Source organism: Rana temporaria, chromosome 2 (assembly GCF_905171775.1).
Source record: "Rana temporaria chromosome 2, aRanTem1.1, whole genome shotgun sequence".
Lineage (NCBI taxonomy): Eukaryota > Metazoa > Chordata > Amphibia > Anura > Ranidae > Rana > Rana temporaria.
The window spans coordinates 47019683-47042622 of NC_053490.1; the positions used below are offsets into that span (position 1 = coordinate 47019683).

Sequence of the window (22940 nt, forward strand, 5' to 3'; positions counted from 1 at the left end):
TAGAGTGTTCAGAAAATGTCTTGTAGCGCCTTTGTACTTTCAGTCTAGGTGCTATGTTAAATTTAGAGGGGGATGAGAGAGTTAGTTTACTCTCATCCGGCTAATTCAGTTCAATTAGGCCTCTACTCTAGCTGGGCTGTACTGCCAGTTCATTCTGTGTTCCAGAGATACCTTTCCATCGCTGGGCTACAGGTGGCAGCAGTGGAGTTCAGTTTTGAAGCGCCTCTTGCCAGCAGCCAATCAGAGGAGTTTCTCCCTCGCGGGGCATGCTAGGGGAGGGTACTTCTAGAGTGGACACCATGTGTTAGGGGTTCTGTTCCTGGTTCCAGGTGCGGCACCCACCTTCAGGGTGTGCGCACATCACGGGCCCCGGCAATATGGCCTACCAGGCAGGGGCGCACGTGCTACGTGGAGTTCTCGGTTCTGGGCCCTCATGGCCCGGAGCAACTGAAGCTGTGGCAGGGCCCCAGTCATCCACTGGGTCCCCAAGATTCTGAAGAAGATCCCAAGCGAGTTGTGCTGTTCGATGGGGAGTCAGTCTGAGGTGAGCCCGGAGGCAGGCAATCCAATAGAACATAGACAATCCATCGGGGATAGGGGTGACCGGACACTGACAGTTTGCTCGATGGCAACCTGTCAGTCGGTGACAATTGAGAGACTACCTGAGGGAGATTCAGGCAAATTACAGTACTGAGAAGGATTTGCTGTATTACCTACGTTACAGAGAAAAGGGCCTGTGGCAGAGGTTCCACTTATATCCTCATTTCAGCCAAGTCTGTGGCAGAGACTTGTTCCTTCTCAAAGTTCCAAGTGATACTCTGGCTGCCAGGTCGGTGTGAGAGGCCTGTCCAGGTACACTATACTCATTCCGGCTGAAGGGTTAGAGCCCCATTGGAAGCAGGATTGTTTCTGCCAATCATAGGCCTGAATCTGCAAATTCTCCTTTCACCAACCTATCTCTATCTACCTCAAGTTAATTGTTTGTCGTGTTGGGCAAGAATAAAAGCACAGAAAACGACACTCTGCTGTTTGGACATTCCGTCATTTGCTTTCATCATCATCATCCCTAGACATATCACAGAGGTAATCTAACATGCCGACCCAATCTAACCAGCGGCTCCTGAGGGGGTAGCGCTACAGTCCTCTAAACTCCCCTGCTACTAAACTGATATAAACCTATATGTGGACATGGACACATACGAGAATATAGAGGGGAGTTCAGGGCCAGAAAAACAAAAACTTAAGTTTAGGAGCAGCAGTGTGCATGAGGCCACAAAGAGATGCATCTCACCTCATCATCGTCATCATCAATGAAGAAGGGATCTCGCGATGACTGGCTCTGGGAGCTTTTCTTGCTGAAGCTGGAAGAGGTGCTGACAGCTCTGCACATAAAACAACAATAGAACAAAGCACATTTTTTATATTATAGCACATTGCGTATCTTCCATTACAGTTTCTAAAGAAGTTTTTGTTTCCCATAGCTATCAGATTCTCTCTATACAGTGAAGCTGACTGCTAAATATCAGAACAAAAATGCTTGTTCTTGAAATACTGTCATGCAAGAATCTTGCTGTTTTCTTAGAGGAGTTCTATTGTCACAGCATACACTTTGATTTTAGAACACTGACATTGTAATATAACAATACATAGAACAGTTATTTCTGACAATACAATATAAGCCTGCTTGAAAAATCTTATTTCTTGTTGCTAGTCCTTCCTGTCTATTGGTTATCTCTTTCAACAACTTCATATATTCACTGCATGCTTATCCTCTGCTGTTTACTTTCTATTTCTAAGGACTACATATCCCATGGTACCTTACTTTCTGTGAACACTGATTCCTGTACTGACTCCTGAAACTCCTCCTCTCAGCCCCTCTGTAGTTCAGAAGACAGACTCTGTGAAATGTGCGACACAGCAGTGCCTACCCAAAAGGCATACTGACTACGTTACAGAATTTAAGAAAGTAAATGTGTGGGGATCTTCACAAAGTAAGTTTATAAACTTCAAGGTCATTCAGATTAATGAAGATGATAATGCTCAGGCTGGACCTCTGGCAAATACAGTAAGTGAAGTCAGGGTGCCTGACCTTTATACTTCTAGGTCAGTTTTTCACAAAAAAACAACAAAGAAAAACCATGACAACTAGGTTGCTATCATGCTGGCATTGAAGAACCACTAAGCACTGGTGAGGACACAGGAGATCAACACTTCCAAAATTGCTGGTTTACCAGTAGACTTTGGTGGACGATTCATCAAAGTGGCATATGGTGGCATGGGCAGCAGTAGATGCAAGATCCTCTATTCAGGTTGTCTTCTGCATATGGGCCAATCTCCTGCTGTAGGTACTATATTCTGACAGCGGACACTAAGTGGCACGGGCAGCAGTAGATAGAAGTATTTACATTCTTCCTTTCAAGTTAGGCTGGCTACATGCAGATTTCTTTTTCCTAACTGATCAAACAGATTCCTCCATTCATGCGGTCTAATGCATATAGGCCAATTTCCCACTGTGACTACTGTATTCTGACAGACGCCACCGAGTGGTATAGGGTGGCACCGGCAGCAGTAGAAGCATTTATATTCTTCCTTTCAGGTTAGGCTGGCTATACGCAGATTTTTTCTTCTAACTGATCGAACAGATTCCTCCATTCATGCTGTCTGGTGCATATGGGCCAATCTCCCGATGTGACGACTGTATTCTGACAGCCAGCATCAGTGACTGTCAGAATACCCAGCACCCAAACAGCGCCTGCATCTGGTTGGATGCAGATCTGACAACTATTTTCTGTCCAACTCCATCAATTTGTCAGTTGAACGATGTCGGGGGGGGGGGGGGGGGGGGGTTGGGTGCGGCCACCTACAAAGCCTTCCTGATAATCTTGCCAACTTAACAGCTTTATTTGGCATTCTAGATGGGTGACACAGTCACGGTAATGTAATGACCACTCTATATAATTCTATACCAGGGATATGCAATTAGCGGACCTCCAGCTGTTGCAAAACTACAAATCCCATCATGCTTCTGCCTCTGAGTGTTATGCTTGTGGCTGTCAGAGTCTTGCTATGCCTCATGGGATTTGTAGTTCTGCAACATCTGGAGGTCCGCTAATTGCATATCCCCGTTCTATACATACTGTATATGAAACATTACTAAGATAACTTATAAATATTAATTTCAGTTGGGAAAAAGAAATGTACTATATTATTAGAACTTACAATTATTGCACATAGGAATTTCTGCATAGCCAGAGATACATAACATAATGTTTCCTGCAGATAATTACCTGTGCTGCTTTATATTCCACTTTTATACCTCTGGTAAGTGCAAATCAAGTGGAACTGATCTCTGACAAACAGAAGAGCCCCAGCTTCACATTCACTTGATCTGTGAGCTTCTGCAGTAAAATGGTTGAATTAGGAACTCATTTCAGCCTGTCCAATCCTCGTTTAAAACAAAAACAATGCACAATTTCAGCAGCAACATAATCTGCCAAATATGCCAAGTTAATTTAGGCACACATAAGTTATCTAGGAGACAAGATGGAGTTTTTATGTTTTAAAATAATAAATAAAATGGTATCCATCAGTTGTAACAAATACATACCAAGCTACATTTTAGCAGCTTCGCCTACCACAGAGTTGGAGATGTACTGTACAATGGCTTTCTTATGAGACTGCTATGCCAGAGGTTCTCAGCTCTACTGCTCATCACAGTGTTTCTCAACTGCAAGCATAAGATCCAGTTTTCTCCAAATCAGTGTCAGGAGTTGCAATGGAGTAAGGGGGTTGGCTGTTAGCACCATAACAATAGTCTAGGATTGGATGCATGGTGTCTTTGGTTTCTATGGAGCTGGTGGCTGGCCCGTCTGCACCATGGCACACATGACACTGATCTAGGGCAGAAGGCATGCAGGGCCCCCCCAGCATTTTGACAGTAGCTTGTGTCCTTCCTGGCCTACATACCCCCCCCCCCCCACTGCAGCAGCAAATAGGGAAGGTTGACTCCCCAGTCAGTTTTTTTTATTCTGTGTCCTGCAGATTTCCCTTCACTTCCAGTCCTAGAGATGCAATAAGAACTGAGAGAGAATCTCTACAACATGATGGGAGCTTCTCCTCTTGGACAACTGTTACTGGAAATGGTGCCCCCATGAAAACATTTCCTATTACTTCTTGTTTTGGTGACAACTGTAAAACGTAATTCTTCACTTTCTGTCTCTATTGCAATGATCACCAGGACAAACAGAGAGGGGGAATCTAGAGATAGCAATAAAAAACTTGATAGAGCTGGCAATGCACTGTGAATTTTGGCTAGTTCCTGAAGAAGAGGCCAGAATGTGCTCAGTGGGTGGCCCTGCTTCGTTCAACAAAAGTCCACTGTTATAATAACTTTTGTTGAAGAGGAGCCTGCTTGGAACAAATCCCCATCCAATCCAAGGGACAGGATTGGATTTCTGTTGACATGCACTGCTCCATAAAGAGCAATAGATGGTATGATCGGGTCTGCCCCAAAAACTGACAGGCAATTTCAGATGTGACTTGAGTCGCACAGAAATCACATGACAATAGTGTTCATTCACATCAATGCGACTCATTTTGGAGAAGGGTCCTGTACTACACTGGTGCAATTCCAATGCAGTTTTGGCCAATAGAATATAAAAACCTTATCAAAGTTGCATCCAAGTAGCACTTCATAATCACACTGAAAGTTGCATCAAAAATGTATTGCAGTAGTATGAACCTAGCATTTATATAATGCTGGATTAGCCATTTTTGTACACTATTCAAAACAATGTTTTTTTTTTAAGTTAGTGTTAGACATACACTTCAAATTAAAAGGAGAATAAGTTAAGGTACTATAGGGTTCTGTGACCAGGATCCATAAATTTACAAGTGGGTTGTCAAAGGTGCCCAGACATTGACAGTACTATTAGACAAAGCTAACCGACAGGTTCACTTTTAAATTTAGGACTACACTCTGATAAGGGTTTGTTGATACATAGGGGTCAATTTACTAAAACTGGAGTTGGCAAAATCTGGTGTAGCTGTGAATGGTTACCAATCAGCTCTTAACTTGTTCAATTAAGCTTTGACAAAAAACCTGGAAGCCGATTGGTTTCTATCCACAGCTGCACCAGATTTTGCAATCTCCAGTTTTAGTAAATCAAACCCAAAGTGTGGTGCAATGGGAGGGCCTGTGGAACCCAGAATCCCTTGGAAAGGTTGGGAAACCCTTGTTTCAGCTCCCCATGCACCTTTTATGTCTAAGTTACCGTGTGTTCATTAGGGGCACAAGGTGACTGAGAAAATGTTGCTTGGATTACTTAAAATGGGACAGTAATATTTATCCACCATATCTTCCAGGATATATATAAAGACTATTCTTGGTTTGTTTGATTCTAAACTCAACATGTTAGTTGAGAGATCTGTTCACATTGGCCTTGTGTACAATGTAGAAAACAGGCCGACTCGTACTGGAGCTCATGCTATTGTATGAAGGTGTCCTGTGTTTATACTTATGATAATGTATAATCTACTGTGTGAAGCTTGGTGACAAGTCTGGCCTGTAGTGGAATCCTAAATAATCACAACAATGGTAAGGTGGGCATGGAGTCACATCGGCTGCTATAAGGTATTAGTTAATTAGTTCATGTTCATTTATGTTTCTGGTTACAGGTGTATTGTTAGAGTAATATGAGCAGGAGGGGGGAACCTCCTCTTCAACTAAATAGAAGACTGTATTCTTGTTCTAATAAACAGTTCATGGTGAGCAACCAAACGGGTATTGTCTTGTTTATGGTTCTCAGCGGTTGGAATATCTGATATCTATATTCAGACTGGAAGGAAGCGGTATACGACTAAAGCATTCAAGCGGAGTGTGGGAGGTTTCGTTACATCCAGTTTTTCTGCACTGGATAAATGATAGTCAACACTAGGGTACCTGGAAACCAATTGTTCGCTATGTGCCCTGTTTGCGCAGCAACACAGCCTGGAGGTGAGGCGAGCTGCGGTAAGATGTAGACAGGTAGCATTTTCTTACAGCACACTGAGAGGTGGTACAATGACATGCCTGTCACACTACCCCTCACTGTGACTGCTTGCACATTACGAAGGTGCAGACTACAGACACAGTGAATGAGCCCTAAATGATCTGCAATTGTTTTTTTTTTGTTCTAGGTACTGTAGATTAAGGACGGACTAGAAAACAAAAGGTTAGGTCCAATCGCCTAGCTAGATGCTTTTAAAAAACAACTTTTTTCTTGCTTTGGAACCATAAATCTTGTGGCAAATACATATTACAGGCATCCAGAAAATTTGTAATACGGAGTAAGCAGGCAAGGGAGAGGAGGAGGGTATCACTTCTCTATAAATCTAAAAGCTAACAAACCCCATCACAGGATGGGACTGTAGGTACATTTAATAGTGCAGTGCCACATCTTTAATGTCAACAAGTCAAAGTTAAGAGTGAAAACATTTACTTTCTAGGCAACAATAGAAAGAGAAAAACAATACATTTTATTACTACCAATTTAATACATAGAATTAAAAAAAATTAACAGCAATACTGTACTACAACTACAGTGACAGACTAAGTCTCTCCAATATTGGTCATAGAAGTCAAAACATATCTAACCTAGACATGTATGACTAAACAACAATGTAGCAATATATTAAGCTCTACATGTTTCGCGAGGATCCCTTCTTCAGGAGCTTGTGTGTACTTTCTCTGTAGGAAGTGATAACGTTAAGCGTAGAGATCTAGAGACAGGGGTACTGCATAGGTAATCTATAGCTGGGACGTTCACGTGTCAACTCAATTGTGCTTAAAGGCAAGAAATTCCTATCGGGTAGTTTTATATAAGTAATGTAAACAATTCCACCATAGTTTACTACAAATTAGTATATACTATGTCAGAGGGACATTCTAAGCCTCGTCATACAAAGTCCTTCCATAGATAGAAACGTAACTTGGAGCACAGTAAGCACAACAAGGTCACAGCCGAGCAGTATCACATAGGTACAAATTGCCACAGATGCAGGGACACACGAACGGTGGCAGCTACCTCTCAGAAATCAGAATGGGGAGGGGTAGTGGCACCTATTCTCTCAGGCCTGGTTCTCATTAGTGTACATAAGATATGAGGATCAGTGGGGAGGCAGCTATTCTCTCTAACCTGACTCTCAGTAGTGAGCACATGATGGCGGGGAGAAGCTCTACTCTGTGTTCTAGTGGCTGGTCCAGCTATCCTCTCTAGACTGGCTTATTAATGACCACAGGATGTAGAGGGAGGAGCAGCTCTTTTCTTTTCTTGACTGCTGCTGGCCTGGCTTTAAAAGAGAAGCATGTTATTTATTTATTTTTTCCTATCCATACTTACCTCGGTGGATGGAGCATCAGGCTAATCCCCAGCGTCTATGAACCGAGACCCGAGCCACCGAACACCGTCGATGGCTCGGTTCTCACTCCTCTCTGAGCAGAGCGATTCTTGCTGTCAGTCAGCATCGCTTCTGCTCTACTTCTCAGCGCTCATTGGAGCGCTGAGCAGTGGAGGGGCTGGGAGCGTCCATCTCAGCGGCTTGCTGAGACTGCCATCAATCAGGGCAGCCTCTCCCTCCACATTTAACACGGATCCAGACTTGTAAGTCGTAATGATGCGCTGTCCCGACTAATGGCAGTGACGTCAGCGGAGAGCGGACTTCAGACCGAACTCTGCTGAAAACGGGTCAAAGGAGTGCAAAACGAATTGCAGTCCTTTGACCCAGAGGAGAAGTCAAGCCTAAAAAGCTCAGGCTGGACTTCTCCTTTAAATGGTGAAAACAGGATGGAGCAGCTCTGCTCTCAACCAGCCGGCCAAACCAGAATGAACAGAGAAGTGAGCAGCTCTTTGTTCTTGCTACTAGCCTGGTTACCCTAAGTAAATACAGAATGGGTGGGGAGGTAGCCACAATTTCCAGCAAAGTCTAGACTTGCTGTCTGCTACTTCACAAATGCCTGGTTGAACCCCTCTACCCAGACTCATACAGAACAAAGTATGTACTGTATAATGGGTACGTGGAGGTTGGGAGTCAGTCTAGGACAGTGATGGCAAACCTTGGCACCCCAGATGTTTTGGAACTACATTTCCCATGATGCTCATGCACTCTGCCATGTAGTTGAGCATCATGGGCAATGTAGTTCCAAAACATCTGGGGTGCCGAGGTTCGCCATCACTGGTCTAGGACAATAAAAATTAAGTTGATGCCCAAATCTTTTGATTATTAGGAATTTCAGGGTGGAATCAGCAATTTATAGGTATAACATAAAACCACTTTTAGCAATATGTACTGGATAAGATAAGTATAAACAATTTCACTAGCGTTCATTTCCCTATAATCAAAAGAAGAACAGCAAGGTGCACCAAACCTAGCTCTCGCATGTATTTGTATTGCAGAATCTGAACCTCTGTTCATCCGGTATAAATATTGCAGAGAATGATTGCTAAACCTGCACAGTTGTGACAGATACAGACTTCTGCCACCCACTAAATCACAGCTTAAAACCTGCAAATTATCTGCCGAAAATGTGCAGCTGATTGGATCCTTATGTTGCTTGTACTTGTGAAACCATTTAAAGCCTTGGCAATCATTATTGCCAATGTTTGTTTTCTATTTAGCGGCAAAAGTAATTTTTCAACAACCAAAGCTATTCTTCAGGAAAGAAAGAAAGTACATTCTACTTTTATTACTTTTTGGAGGAAAAATAAAAAGAACTTCACAGTTTAGAATATTAAATGCTGTGTCTCTATAATGAAAACCATTTAGACAATATTGATATAGAATGTCACGAGTCTTCAGGAAAAAGCGCACCGTTAAACAATAGCAGAACATTTATTTAATTTGCCTATGTACTTTTCTTGAGAAGAATGTGATTCCACTGAGATAGAGGCGCTTGAGCAGCCACTTTTCAATTAAATACAAACCTGACCAGACAGTCTTAAAGCGATAGGAAACCACTGGATGTTTTTTATTTTGTATGCTACAAGGTAAAGGCATAATGTGCTAGTATGCATCACATACTAGCACATTATGTTAAACTTGCCCATCCAGTGCCAAGCTGCCATCGCTGCGGGCACTCCCATCTTCACGGACTCCGGCTATGTGACTGGCCAGAGTCGCGATGACCTCACTCCCACGATAGCCGCAGATTACGGCACAGGGCTCTGAAGGAATGAGCCCGGGTGGCCCTTCCATCAGAGCGCACTCGCCAGTGATGTCACTGGCTGCATACTGTATATAGTAAATATCTCCTAAACGGCGCACATTTAAGAGATATTTACATGTTTTTTAATCTCACTTTAACCACTTCAGCCCCGGAAGATTTGGCTGCCCAATGACCAGGCCATTTTTTGCAATACGGAACTGCATTGCTTTTTTAACTGACAATTGCGTGGACGTGCAACGCTGTACCCAAACAAAATTTGCGTCCTTTTTTCCCCACAAATAGAGCTTTCTTTTGGTGGTATTTGATCACCTCTGCGTTTTTTCTTTTTTGCGTTATAAACAAAAGAAGAGCGACAATTTTGAAAAGAAACACAATATCTTACTTTTTGCTAAAATAAATATCCCAATTTTTAAAAAAAAACATATTTTTTCCTCAGTTTAGGCGATATGTATTCTTCTACATATTTTTGGTAAAAAAAAACGCAATAAGCGTATATTGATTGGTTTGCGCAAAGGTTATGCGGAGAGTGAAGAAGACCCCCCGGATAGCCAAAGAAGACCCCCCCGGATAGCGGAAGAAGAAGCACACCACCCCCCGCCGAAGACGTCGGAGGAAACCCGCCGAGGAGTGGGCGCTTTTATAAAAGCGACCCCCCCGGCGGTGGAAGAGAACCGGACGGCAGCGAAGAGCGGCCCCCACCCGAAGACGTCAAAGAAGAAGCCCCCTCTGGTAAACAGAGCTAAAGAAGACAGGGGGCGGCCTCCGGAGCAGACTAATAAATTATTTTAAAAACTCTTGTGTTGTGTTTATTGACTTTAACATTTTTCCTCCAGGTGAATGGGTAGGGGTACGATGTACCCCATATCCATTCACTTAGGGTGGGGGGCCGGTATCTGGGGGCCCCCTTATTAAAGGGGGCTCCCAGATTCCGATAAGCCTCCCGCCCGCATACCCCAACAACCAACGGCCAGGGTTGTCGGGAAGGGGCCCTGTCCTCATCAACATGGGGACAGGGTGCTCTGGGGTGGGGGGGCCCCGCAGTGCGCCCACCTGCCCCAGAGCACCCAACCCCCCCATGTTGAGGGCATGCAGCCTGGTACGGCTCAGGAGGGGGGGCGCTCGCTCGTCCCCACTCCTTTCCTGGCCGGCCGGGTAGCGTGCTTTGGATACGGGTCTGGTATGGATTGTAGGGGGACCCCCTACGCCGTTTTTTCGGCGTAGGGGGGGGGGGTGCTCTCCTTACAACCCATAACAGACCTAAGGGCCCGGTATGCTCCTGAGGGGGGAACCCATGCCGGATTTTTATTTAAAATCCGGCGGGGACTTCCCCCTCAGGATTCATAACAAACGCCGCACACGTGTAGAATTGGCGGGAATCCAAGTCGGATCTCCCGTCGCTTCTATGACGCGCTTGCTGGAATGTGCTGTCACCATTCAAGCGAGTGCGAGATGTCGGCACCCTGTCGCCGAGAATCAGCGCGATGCTGTCGTGCTAAAAACACATTCTCGGCGGCAGGTACTGTACTGTACATACCAATTACAAACCAAAATACATTCTGGTGAGCAAAGGGTAAAGAAAAGATTACCTGCGGTTTTAGTAGTGCACTGGTCCACAGAGGAGAGCATCGGTCCAGGCAGCAGGCAGGAACGTGGACAGCGACAGCAAAACAGGCAGCAGGCAGGAATAGTCAGTACAGGTAGAGATGTTAGCACAGCATTGGTCCAGATAGCAGGCAGGGATGTGGTCAGCAGCATCAAAAGGATCAAAGGATCGTCCATGCAGCAGGCAGGAACACTGTCCATAGTTAGTACATGCAACAGGCAGAGGTATGGTCAGTACAGCCAGAGTATTTGTCCAGGGAGCAGGTAGGACCATGCTTAGGGCATCGGTCAGGAAAGAATAGGGACAGGGGTAGAGGCTTTTCCCACCCAAATCGCTTTGAAGCCTTTTAAACAACCAGACCCTATTCTGGGAACACAGAAAACCAAAAACTGGTTTTCTGAACTCAGAACACTATTCTGGAGCCCCTTACATATGTGAGACCCCTGTGTAGCAGGGTGAAAGTTCAGTTCAAGGGGCAGGCAAAAACATGGTCAACAAGCTGAGGTCAGTGCAGGTAAAAGGCAGAAAAAGACGTTAGGCAGAGGCATAGTCGATACAGTCCAGGGTCAGTTCACATGAAAGGCAGAAACACAGCGGATAAACAATGCAGACAGGAGGCAGAGGCATAGTGGAGAAACAGGCCAGGGTCAGTTAACATGGAAGACAATGATATGGAATGGAATGCTTTACCAACCAGCATTCGGCTGGAGCAAAACCACCTGTCTTTCAGAAAGCAGATCAAAACCCTGCTCTTCTGATGGCATGAGACACTAACAACCAGCGCCCAGAAGCGTTTCAGTTCGCATGTGCCGCGCTATATAAGTTTTTCATTCATTCATTCATTCATATGGTTGGTTGAGGGAGGGAAATATTCAGGACAGAAATTGAAAACGGGGAAATGGCAGTATTCAAAATATAGGCTAATCGTTTTCGAGAGTATGATATCGCTTATAGCATTCACTGATACAAAGGCCATGTTGGGAGGGACAATGGAAGCTGGTGTCTTTCCTAATTCCTCCTTTGGTGCACACCCAACATTTTCTTTGGCGTCGTCTTCCGGATCTTGATGGTGAAATATGGTCCAGAAAATGGCGCTCGTGTAGTCTGCTGACACAATCCGAGCGAATACTTTCTGGGGGGGATACTAGCTGATATAGTCTCTCCGTTGATTTTTTGTAGATGATGAAAGAATTTAAAAGGGCCAAATTAAAAAAGTAAATTGCAACTTTTTAGTACTAGAAGAGGCACTGTGAGTTTTCACTAAAATGCAGGAACCGCTTATAATTTCGTATGGGGACCTGGGCATGGCTAATGAAAAGATTGGCATATAGTGGATGGGTTTGGTGGACCAATATTTATGCAATTAATTTTTTTTTTGTAAGCCCCATATTGAGCGTTAGGCCTAAAAACAATTTAAGCACCACAACTGTTAGGGGTCTCCATTCAAAAGGGCAGGCATAGCTTGAGCTGGGGTTGTTTTGAATAAATTGTTGGGCAAAAAAGTTGGTTTGGTCCACGATGCCTTGAACTAATTCGTCAGGGAAAAATCAAATAAAAAAATCAATTTCTGAAAAACCCTCACTGTGGACCTGAACACCTGGCTGTGCTGTGAAAGGGGGGATTGTGGGTGACCCTGTGCTAGAAGGGAGCCACAATGGGTTTGCCAAGGCATCTGGTAGCTGGGTTTGGGCCCTAATTCTTTGGCGTGCAAATCGGGGACTTTCCTCCTGGGGTCTAGCAGCGCTTATACTGGGCCCGTCCTCCTGGGGTCTAGCGCCGTTGGCACTGCTGGTAGCTGCTTGGTGTTCAGACCATCGTCTTTTTGGATGGACTGCTTCCTCCTCTAATTCGGATGCTGATGTGCTGCCTTTGGGGGGCTCATATTCTGAACCAGAATCGGAATCAGAACTGTAACTGGGCGGTGAGAGCTCCCCGTTCCTCTCATCAGTCAGACTCAGTATTTGGTATGCCTCTTATGGCGTGTATACCTTTCTGGACATGGCTGTATGACAGGTGACACTGATGGGCTTCACGTCAGGGACTAATGGGCTGCACCTTGGTAGTAATTGGCTGCAGATAGGTACTCTGATGGGCTCACGGGACAGGTACTCTGATGGGATTACAGGTACTCTGACAAGATGGATAGACAGGTACTCTGATGAGCTCAGACAGGTACTGATGACAGGTACTCAGACATTTATTTTCTGAGTTTGCTAGCCCTTACCCTCTATTTTTCTTTCGTCTGCGGGGGTTGGGCTGAGAAGTCGCCACGTCAGCACAACCGGTAAGAGTAGCTTGTTGATTTGGTTACCATGGCTCTGTTAAATATTTTATCCTTAAATGTACAAGGTCTTAATGTGCCCCAGAAAGGTACAAAAACCTTCAGATCATTTCAGGCCAAGAAGGCACACATTGTATGTTTACAAGAGACGTATTTTACCCCAAATTCAACTCCTACATTTTTTTATGTCTCCTATCCACCGGTATACACAGCTTCGGCTTCAACTAAAAAGAGGGGCACTCATTAGCATTTCATTGTGCAATACCATTCTCACTACATTCTGAAATAACAGACCCAGAGGGCAGATAGATACCCAATATTAACAGGTTATATTATGGACACGGCTGTGACAACCCTGTCCCTTTTTTGTCACATCTTTTTCAAACCATAGATACCCAAAAGATTGGAGCTTTCATTGTCTGTGGTGATTCCAATCAGGTCCTCCTCCCGTTTCTGGACAAAAGCATGTATATCCCACCAAGAGATCAAAATAAAAGGACTTTCTCTAATCTTATATCCAAGTATAAATTGGTTGATTATTGGAGAGAATCTAATTCTACAAAGAGAAATTACACCTATTATTCTAATCCACACCAATCATTAAGTCGTATCGATCACATTTTCTTAATGGGCATGGTGCCGGAAATTCTTAATTCTAATATTATACCGATCCCGTGGTCTGATCACAATGCTGTATACACCACCATTGCCTCAACTATACCTAAGAAACATGACCCAACATGGTACCTCCCAGACATAATACTTAAACATCCTACATATTGCTTAACAATTGAACAGGCCCTAAAAGAGTATTTAACCCATAATACGAGCCCCGACATTTCCACACTCACAATTTGGGAAGCACACAAACCAGTTTTAAGAAGTACATTCCAACAGTAAATGGGGATACTTAAAGCGGATGTGCCACTAAAAAAATATATTAAAAGCCAGCAGCTACAAATACTGCAGCTGCTGACTTTTAATATAAGGACACTTACCTGTCCTGGAGTCCAGCGCCGATCGCAGCAGATGACGAGCCGATCGCTCGTCACCCTGCTGCTCCCCCCTCCATCCACGGTGAGGGAACCAGGAAGTGAAGCGCTCCGGCTTCACTGCCCGGTTCCCTACGGCGCATGCGCGAGTCGCGCTGCGCCCGCCGATTGGCTCCCGCTGTGTGCTGGGAGCCGAGTGTTCCCAGCATACAACGGGGGACGGACGGGAAGCAAGGGAAAAACCCGTCTTTTTCCCGCATCGTAGGGCCGGAAGTGGGTGCAGATACCTGTCTGTAGACAGGTATCTGCACCCCCCTCCCCCCTGAAAGGTGTCAAATGTGACACCGGAGGGGGGGAGGGTGCCGATCAGCGGGACTCCACTTTAGAGTGGAGATCCGCTTTAAAAAAGAAGGTAAAACTCTTGCAATAAAATTAGAAAAGGAATTTAACGCATCAATTATAGCCTTCCAAAATGACCCTAACCCCGCTGCAAAAACACGTCTAGAAAAAGCGCGTTTAGAATATGACTTGTTCCTAACTGATTCAGCTGAAAAATCACTGCATAAAACCAAACACACGTTCTACATGAAATCTAACAAATTCGGAACACTTTTGGCTAGAACACTGAAGTCCATCAACAAATCATTTAAACCCATTAAACTTAAATTGGCAAATAATACATCCACTAGTAACCCACTTAAAATAGTGCAGGCATTTAACTCTCATTTAAAAGCACTTTATACTGAATGAAATACCTTTAATACTGCTGCTTCAGACTCTTTTTTCTCACATATCAACCTTCCACAGATGAATGAATCTCAAAAAATTATATTAGAAAAACCCATTACAGGAGAAGAAGTTGCAGCAACCATTAAAGAGCTTAAAACAAATAAGAGACCAGGCCCAGATGGATACTCGGCCCTTTATTACCGGACATTTAAGGACATAATCTCCCCCTTACTAGCAGAAGCATTTAATGACTTACTGAAAAAAAAAAAATCCTTTAGGCAAGAATCATTGATGGCTATCATAAGCATGGTTCCAAAACCGCATACAGATGATACCCTTAGTACAAATTACCGCCCTATTTCCATGTTAAACACGGATATCAAACTATTAGCAAAAATTTTAGCAAGCCATCTCAATAAAATCATTGGTACTTTCGTTCACCGGGACCAAGTTGGCTTCATGCACCTCTCGCCAGGCAGGGGACAATGTATGTAGAACAGTCCTTTTAACGCATATTGCTAAAACACTCGTATCTACTCATGTCTTCTCTCATTGGACATAAAAAAAGCCTTTGATTCTATTTCTTGGCCTTATTTGACATACACCTTACAAAAATTGGGTTTTGGCCCAAACTTCACAAATTGGATAATGGTTTTATACAATAAACTGAAGCATATCAAATATGCAGGATATAAGTCTGACCCATTTAATATTGAGAGAGGGAATAGGCAAGGATGCCCACTCTCTCCATTATTATTTGCCCTCCTAATTGAACCGATTGTGCAAACAATTAGATCCGACCCCAAAATTACTGGAATTGAAATAGGAGGACACCAGCATAAGATATGTCTATTTGCAGATGATATCCTCCTATTTCTTTTATCCCCTCAAGTATCAGGTCCTAATCTCATCCCAATCCTCAATAACTTTGCGACACTTTCTGGACTATACATTAATCCTAAAAAAACGTATAGCGTTAAATATATCTCTTACTAGTACAGAACTGAGTTCTGCTAAAATAGGTTTACCCTTTACATGGACTGATAGATCTATCCTTTACTTAGGGATACATCTAACAGCATCAGGGACAGAACTATTCTTATACAACTATCCTCCAATTCTAAAACAAGTATCGAACCTAATGAATTCATGGTCTCAACTCCCACCATCATGGTTTGGAAGTCAATGCAGTCAAAATGACGATACTACCTAAGCTACTATATTTATTCAGAATATTACCTATCCCAATTCTAGCATATTATTTAAGAATATTACAAAGGAAAGTATCGTCATTTATCTGGGGCACTTCTAAACCGAGAATATAGTTACATACGCTATATCTCCCTAAATTAAATGGAGGTCGTGGATGTCCTAATTTTGCATACTATTACAGGGGGGCGCACATAGCAACTCTCACCTAATACCATGCGCAAAATGAAACCCCACTATGGGTGTCAATAGAAGCAGCTGAATGTGACCCGATCCCAATTTCCAACTTACTTTGGACTTCCCCAAAAGACCGTAAAGGGCTACAAAACCCCATTATTAAACATTTTCTTTCCCTTTGGGATAGATTTAAAATTAGAAACCAATTCCAATCTCTTCATAATCCTTTATTGTCATTTTACAAAAACCCTGCCTTTTATCCTGCATGGGTCTCCCCTAGATCCTATAAAGAATGGGCTTTGCGGGATGTCCTATATTTGTACAAATTTGTAAACGCATCCTCATTTATTCCATTTCCAACCCTAAGAGAAACATATGGCCTACCACAATCGGAGTTATTTAGATATCTTCAAATAAAAAACTTTTACACACCCTTACTGGATACGGAAATATCTTTCACTCATTTGACTAGCTTTGAACAGTTTTGTAAGAAAGACCCCATGCTAGAGGCATAATAATATCTACCTTATATTCTCCCGCATTAGTCTAATCTGGAATAGATAAACCACCTTATGTCCGGAAATGGGAGGAGGATCTAGGGCGGGAACTAGACAACTCAGATTGTAATCAGATATGGAATACCACAAAAACAGCTTCACCCAACATACAGGCGGTAGAGGCAAACTATAAAGTATTAACGAGATGGTACTTGGTACCTGCTAAGATAGCTAAATACGCGAAGAATTACTCTGCACATGTTTCAGGGGTTGTTCTGACATATGTACACATTTCCATACTTGGTGGTCATGTCAGAAAGCTCAGATATTTTGGATAGGGATATTCAAGATTGCATCAATACTTAAGCCCCATACACACTATCAGTTTTCCTGAAGGTTTTTCTCTTCAGGTTTACCAAAACCATGTAGTTCAAGGGCCTGCCTGATTGCATACAAATTGAAACTCTTAAGGTTTGACCTCATATTATATGGTTTTGGTAAACCTGAAGAGAAAAACCTGCAGGAAAACTGATAGTGTGTATGGGGCTTAAGTGGAAAGAATATTCCTTTAGATCCTGCCATGGCACTTCTCAACTTGAAACCAGAAGGTATTTCGCATTCTCAATTTAAATTGCTATTGCAGCTTTTCACAACAGCTAAACAGACTTTGGCAAAAGCATGGAGATCTTCAAAGTTAGTGGTAAATGAAGGGGTGACTAAAATGAACAACACTATGACCCATGCCAAGATGCTAGCTATAGATACGGACATGATCCCTCAGTTTGATAAAATGTGGAAACCCTGGATCGCATATGCTATGCCATCATCTTTTAATTATAAGGTACTCTTGAAATGGTGACTAGAACAAATACATCTCTCTCTAGTTGTGGTGGAGGCTCTTGGCCTGACCTCGCGGACCCCTTTCATTCCATTCTTCTCTCCTTCCATTTTCTTTACTTTTTCTTTGTTTTTTTACTTATTTTTTTATTTTCTGGTTATAATTTGAATATTTTTTTATGATTTGAAGCTTATAAGAAGGTTACTTTTACAATATCTCTAGGCTTGACACCTTTTGAAGAACTGTAAATACCTTTTAAAGTTTTAATCGATCTTGTTTCAATATCATTTAATAGTTATTATTACATTCTCAATTAATTAACATTGCGCTTCTCACCCCTGACTGTATGATATTGTATTTACTTTATGCAATTTGTACACTACTTCTGTACTATTCAATAAAATATTTTGACAAGGGAAAAAAAAAAGAAGAAAAATAATAGAGGGAAATTCTTCCAATGGGGACTCTGGCTCTGTTGACCTGGGGGTCCCCAGAGAATTCCCTTAATTTGAAGGGATTTCCTCTCATTTCCTGTTTGGCTATGGGACAGGAAGTGAAGATAAATCTCCCCATTGGGACAAAGCAGGCAAAAATAAACCTTACAGGAGTTGTAACTCTCCCTTACTCTATGCAAAATTAAAAAAAAGTTTTGCCTATAGTTTACTCTAATTACTCATGAATAATAATAATATTATTATTTATTCTATTCTTAATTCTCAAAACCTAAAACGATTTCCAGGCTTTAGCTATGGTAAATCTAGTAGCCATAAAGATATAAAGAACCAAAGTGCCCAAATATTTCATTACCTATACCACTTAAAAATGACAGCTGGCTTACTTGCTCAGGGTGAAATTGATGAACCTCTATCCACACTATATGGGACTCTCCTTAATACCGATTCCCATAAACTGGAGCAAGTGCGGGAGATGTGGTGAGGCGACATTCCCTCCTTAGATAGGGAGAGCTGGGATGAGTGCTTGGAGGGTGGCCCTAAACTGATGATCTCTGCCAGGGAAAAGTTGATTCAAGTCAAGTTTTTGCATAGAGTGTACTACACCCCTGTGCGATTCCATAAGATGTACCCGACTTGCGATACGCAATGTCCTCAGTGTCGGGCTCATTTAGGGTCCTCCTTAAACATGTTCAAGGCTTGCCCAAATATTGCAAAATTCTGTTTGGAAGTATTTGAAGTAATTAACCTTAGGCTACAGATGACGCGTCTGGCTTCCCCGGGAACTGGCACTTTTATGTATCCATGAAGATGAGAGAAGGCCCTATCATAACAAATTGCTAATCTCATACCTCCTATACTACGCAAATAAAAAAAAATCCTCCTGAAGTGGACCTCCTCACTCCCCCAGTGGTGTCCTCCTGGGAAACAATGGTAGATGCTGCCTTACCTAGGGTCATTCCTGGAAGTATGAGAAAGTTTGGTCTTCTTAAACCTCCATTTACAATTGCTGTCAATTTTTGTTTTTCTCATAGACTGATAGTTTACCTGCTATTACTCTCAAAAATGACAGCTGGAATTGGAACTGTCTCAGAAAACAGACAATTAAAAAAAAAAACAGCACTGGAAATGTTTATTTAAACAGGAGTGTTGAACTGTGCAGATATAAACAGAGATTACACATAGAGAAAAGTAAAACCTAGCTTTTAAATTGCATTACTGCCAATGAAACTTGCACCACGCTTAAATAACGTTTAATGAAATCTATATTTTACAAAGAACTTGTTTAGGGATGAGAATTACAACGCCTGCAGCAATTGGCAGCATTACATTAGGGAGCCAGGAGAGGAGACTAGCGGAGCATTTCATCATCTGATGTGCGCTTCCTACAGGTCAGCTAATGTAATATGACAGGAACAAACAACGGGAAATCTGGCCAAGTGACTACAGCCAAAATGTTTTGCAGTAAGGATTTCATTTTATTTGATATAGTTGCAAATATTATGTTCTTATAAACTAGAAGAGGAAACTTCTCAAAAGGGATTTTTAATACTCATTATTTAAAGAGTTAATCCACTAAGCAGTAAAGGGGCTGGAGACGTGTGTGTAGTGGGGCCGAAGAAGGGTACCCCAACCATTCTTCCTTATGATAGGAAGCCCCATAGTTGTCCCACGCAACTGTTATGGTAGGGAAGCCTTATACCCCATCACAATATATCTTTAAAAAGAAGGTGGGGAGGGAGAAAGAAGCAGTCAATCACAATTTTCTTATAATTTTTCTAATGCCGTATTGAAATCTTGATGTGGTGGTAACAGCCCAAAAATGTGGGGGCATTTCTAAATGTCACACAGCTCTTTACAGTGTCCTACCAAGTTGCCAAGCCTTGCCACCTTCATCTTACAGTCCTTTGTAATATCATTTAGTTGAAAGGGTAGATGTCACCATTTATTCATGTGTTCGTACTTTATCTCTTAAATCTATTACATTATCTATTAAATAACAAACACAGATTTGAAAGAAATCATTGAACAGAGCCAATCCCCTTTCTTTGGAAGCGTAACTCTGAGTGGCGTAGTGAAGGTTGATAATTACTAAAGTCTACAGCGACTGGGCAAAATTTTGCTTGCTGTGAAAATGCAACCAAGCATTAAGCCGGCATATGCATTGCCTTACTCAGTGCATAAGAACGCCCCTCAGAACAGCCAGGGCTCACCATGCAGGAATTCTATGCCCTCCTCTGGCCTTCTACCACATTCTGGAAATTATGTAATACAAATAAGTTCAAGAATAGAAAAGGTATTCATCTGCTCATGGCAGTCAAATACCATGCTATTTATCTGCCTATTTTTCAACAGGGACCACACAGTATGATTACATCATGTACAGTCATGTTAAAAAGTATGTGCACCCCATGGAATTTGTTGACTTTTTCAACATGTTTGACTGCTTGCGGACTATCCCATACAAATATACTATGGCAGGACGGCCGCTCTGTGACAGATTACGCACCTAGTACTTGATTTGACACTTTTGGCTCTGTGGCTCGTGTGCGGCTGCTGGCGACCCGATCCAGCGTAGATTAAACACAGCGGGAGCCAATCAGCAGGTCCTGCCGACTCTTTGGAGAACCTGCAGGTAACTCGTGCAACAGCTGGTGTCAAAATGCATGCATTTACAATCAGAAAAAGATGTCCCCATATTAACTCACATAGGAGGTGTGCGAAGACAGTGGTTCTCAACCTCAGTCCTCAAGTAGCCCCAACAGGCCGCGTTTGCAGGTTTTTCCTTATCTTGCATGGGTGCTTTCCCAAAGAATTCCCAAAACATGGCCTGTTGGGGGTACTTGAGGACTGAGGTTGAGAACCACTGTGCTAGGTTATAAAAAGGACATAAAAGCCTTCTTAAACAATGTGCTAGGGACCTAAAATAGAGTAATCTGGCCACAGTAACTGTTGACATATTTGGTGAAAACCAAAGACAGCATTTGAGGAGGACCTCATACCAAATGTGAAGCATGGTGGTGAAAATGTTATGATTCAGGGGTTGCTTCACCCCTTCAGAGACTGGGCAGCTTGCAGTCATTGAGTCAACTATTTATTCTTCACCATATGAAAGGGCACTTGATGAGAATGTGAAGCCATCTGTCCAAATATTGAAGCTGAACCAGCAACGGGCCTTTTAATATGATTATGATCCATAGCACACTAGAAAATCAACCAAGAAATAGCTCAGAAACAAATACTGAAGAGTTAAGGACTGGCCAAGTTTAAGCTCTGATCTGAATCCCACTGAAATGTTGTGGGGAAATTGTAAGAGGAATTTCATACAAGGAAATCCACACTTATCTGGAAACTGAAAGAATTTTGTGTGGGGGGGAGCTCAAATATTTCTTATTTCGGTGTCTTAGACTGATGATCAGTTATTAAAAATAATTTCTGATAAAGGAAGCAATACCGCATGAGAGGCCAAGGGTATACTCTTACTTTTTTCCCCAGTACACCAGTATATTAATTAATATTTTTGTTAAATAAATGTTTAAAAAGGCAATTACATGTTGTGTTTTATTTATGTATATCCCTATTAGCTGTAAGCATAGTTTGATTAAAAATGAAATTTTTGCCTGTTGAAATATAAGGAAAAAGTCAACAAAATTCCATTGGGTGTACTTATTCTTTCACATGACTGTTTAATTTGCCTTTACACTGTTTTGGCATTTTTCTTATTATCTCAGCATGGAACTGTACACTATGCCAGTAGTACAAGGTACATTCCCCAGCATCACAAAAAGCATCTTTCAGGTGCTGTGCAAAATCATGTTGATAAAAACAAATTATTTCTTCCATTTACAAAAATATGCTAAGAAAGAATAAAAGGAAATTCTGAAACTATGGTAAAAGTATACATCTTAGAAAATATTCACACTAAGAAGCCGGGATTCAGCCAACACGCTTGTTTTCAATTTATCATAAGGCACAAATTAATTGAAGTTGAAACATGAAAGCGATAATTTTTCTCTGCCGTGTTAATTCTTCTTACCATTATTATTACTCATTTGCTAAGGACAAACAGCCGGAAACTGGAAAACAAAGTGGTTTTACACTTCTTCACAAATGTGCAGTCAGGGTAAAGTGGGTACATCAAAGCCAGAGCCATGGAGTGACACTGGACAAAGGCCTTTATTCAGCACTGACTTCCTACTTAGAGAATGCAGCTGTTTCATTAAAGACAACCCTTTGACATTCAGAGAAAAATAGGAGTGCTCTGTAAGTTACAGAATACATCTTGTTACAGCTCTAAGCCGCAAATGTTAAAATAATTAGATAAATTAAGAAAAACATTGGCAAAAAAGGAACACAAAAGAATAAAGTACAGCTCTCTAAATAGATGAATGCCATACTGACTGACTCTAAAAACATACAGACTCCGCTCAATCATGTGCAAACAAACCAAAAGGTACTGATAATTCAAAAATACAATATTGTAGTGCCATAAAGTTCATGAATATGCTCAAAACGTCATTAAAATCGAATAATTCTTTAAATTCTCCAAGTGTCTTATTCAAGTCTCCTTACCCCTGAGTTCTGGTTCTTAACCATTTGCCGCCCGCCCACCGTCAAATGACGGAGAGACAGTGCGGCTCTCGTTCTGGGTGGATGTCATACGACAGTGCCCAGTGCGGCCGTACTGAATGGGATCACAGCGCGGCCGTATGGTTGGCGTGAAAGGGTTAAATACCTTATGTTCTACACATGTTCATTCTGATCCGCTTTGCTAGGGATTGTATCAGAAGACACTCTCCCAGTTGAAAAGCATGTGATGTTGCTAAGGTCTATGTATATATATATTACAAAAATGGATATCAAATTCACCAATAGCTCAATGGTCTGAAGCGATTAATCCAATAGCGGAGTTCCACCCAAAAACTGAATTTCCACTTCAAATACTGGTGACCCTCTGACA

General features: G+C 42.3%; 1 protein-coding gene across 1 annotated transcript in view; it reads right to left on the bottom strand.

The window, feature by feature from the left end:
• Positions 1-22940, bottom strand: part of MRE11 (MRE11 homolog, double strand break repair nuclease) — a 461003-nt gene that overhangs the window by 23708 nt on the left and 414355 nt on the right. The window contains exon 19 of the mRNA XM_040340161.1: positions 1292-1382. Coding sequence (XP_040196095.1) covers positions 1292-1382 — 91 coding nt within the window. The remainder of the gene's footprint in view (positions 1-1291; positions 1383-22940) is intronic.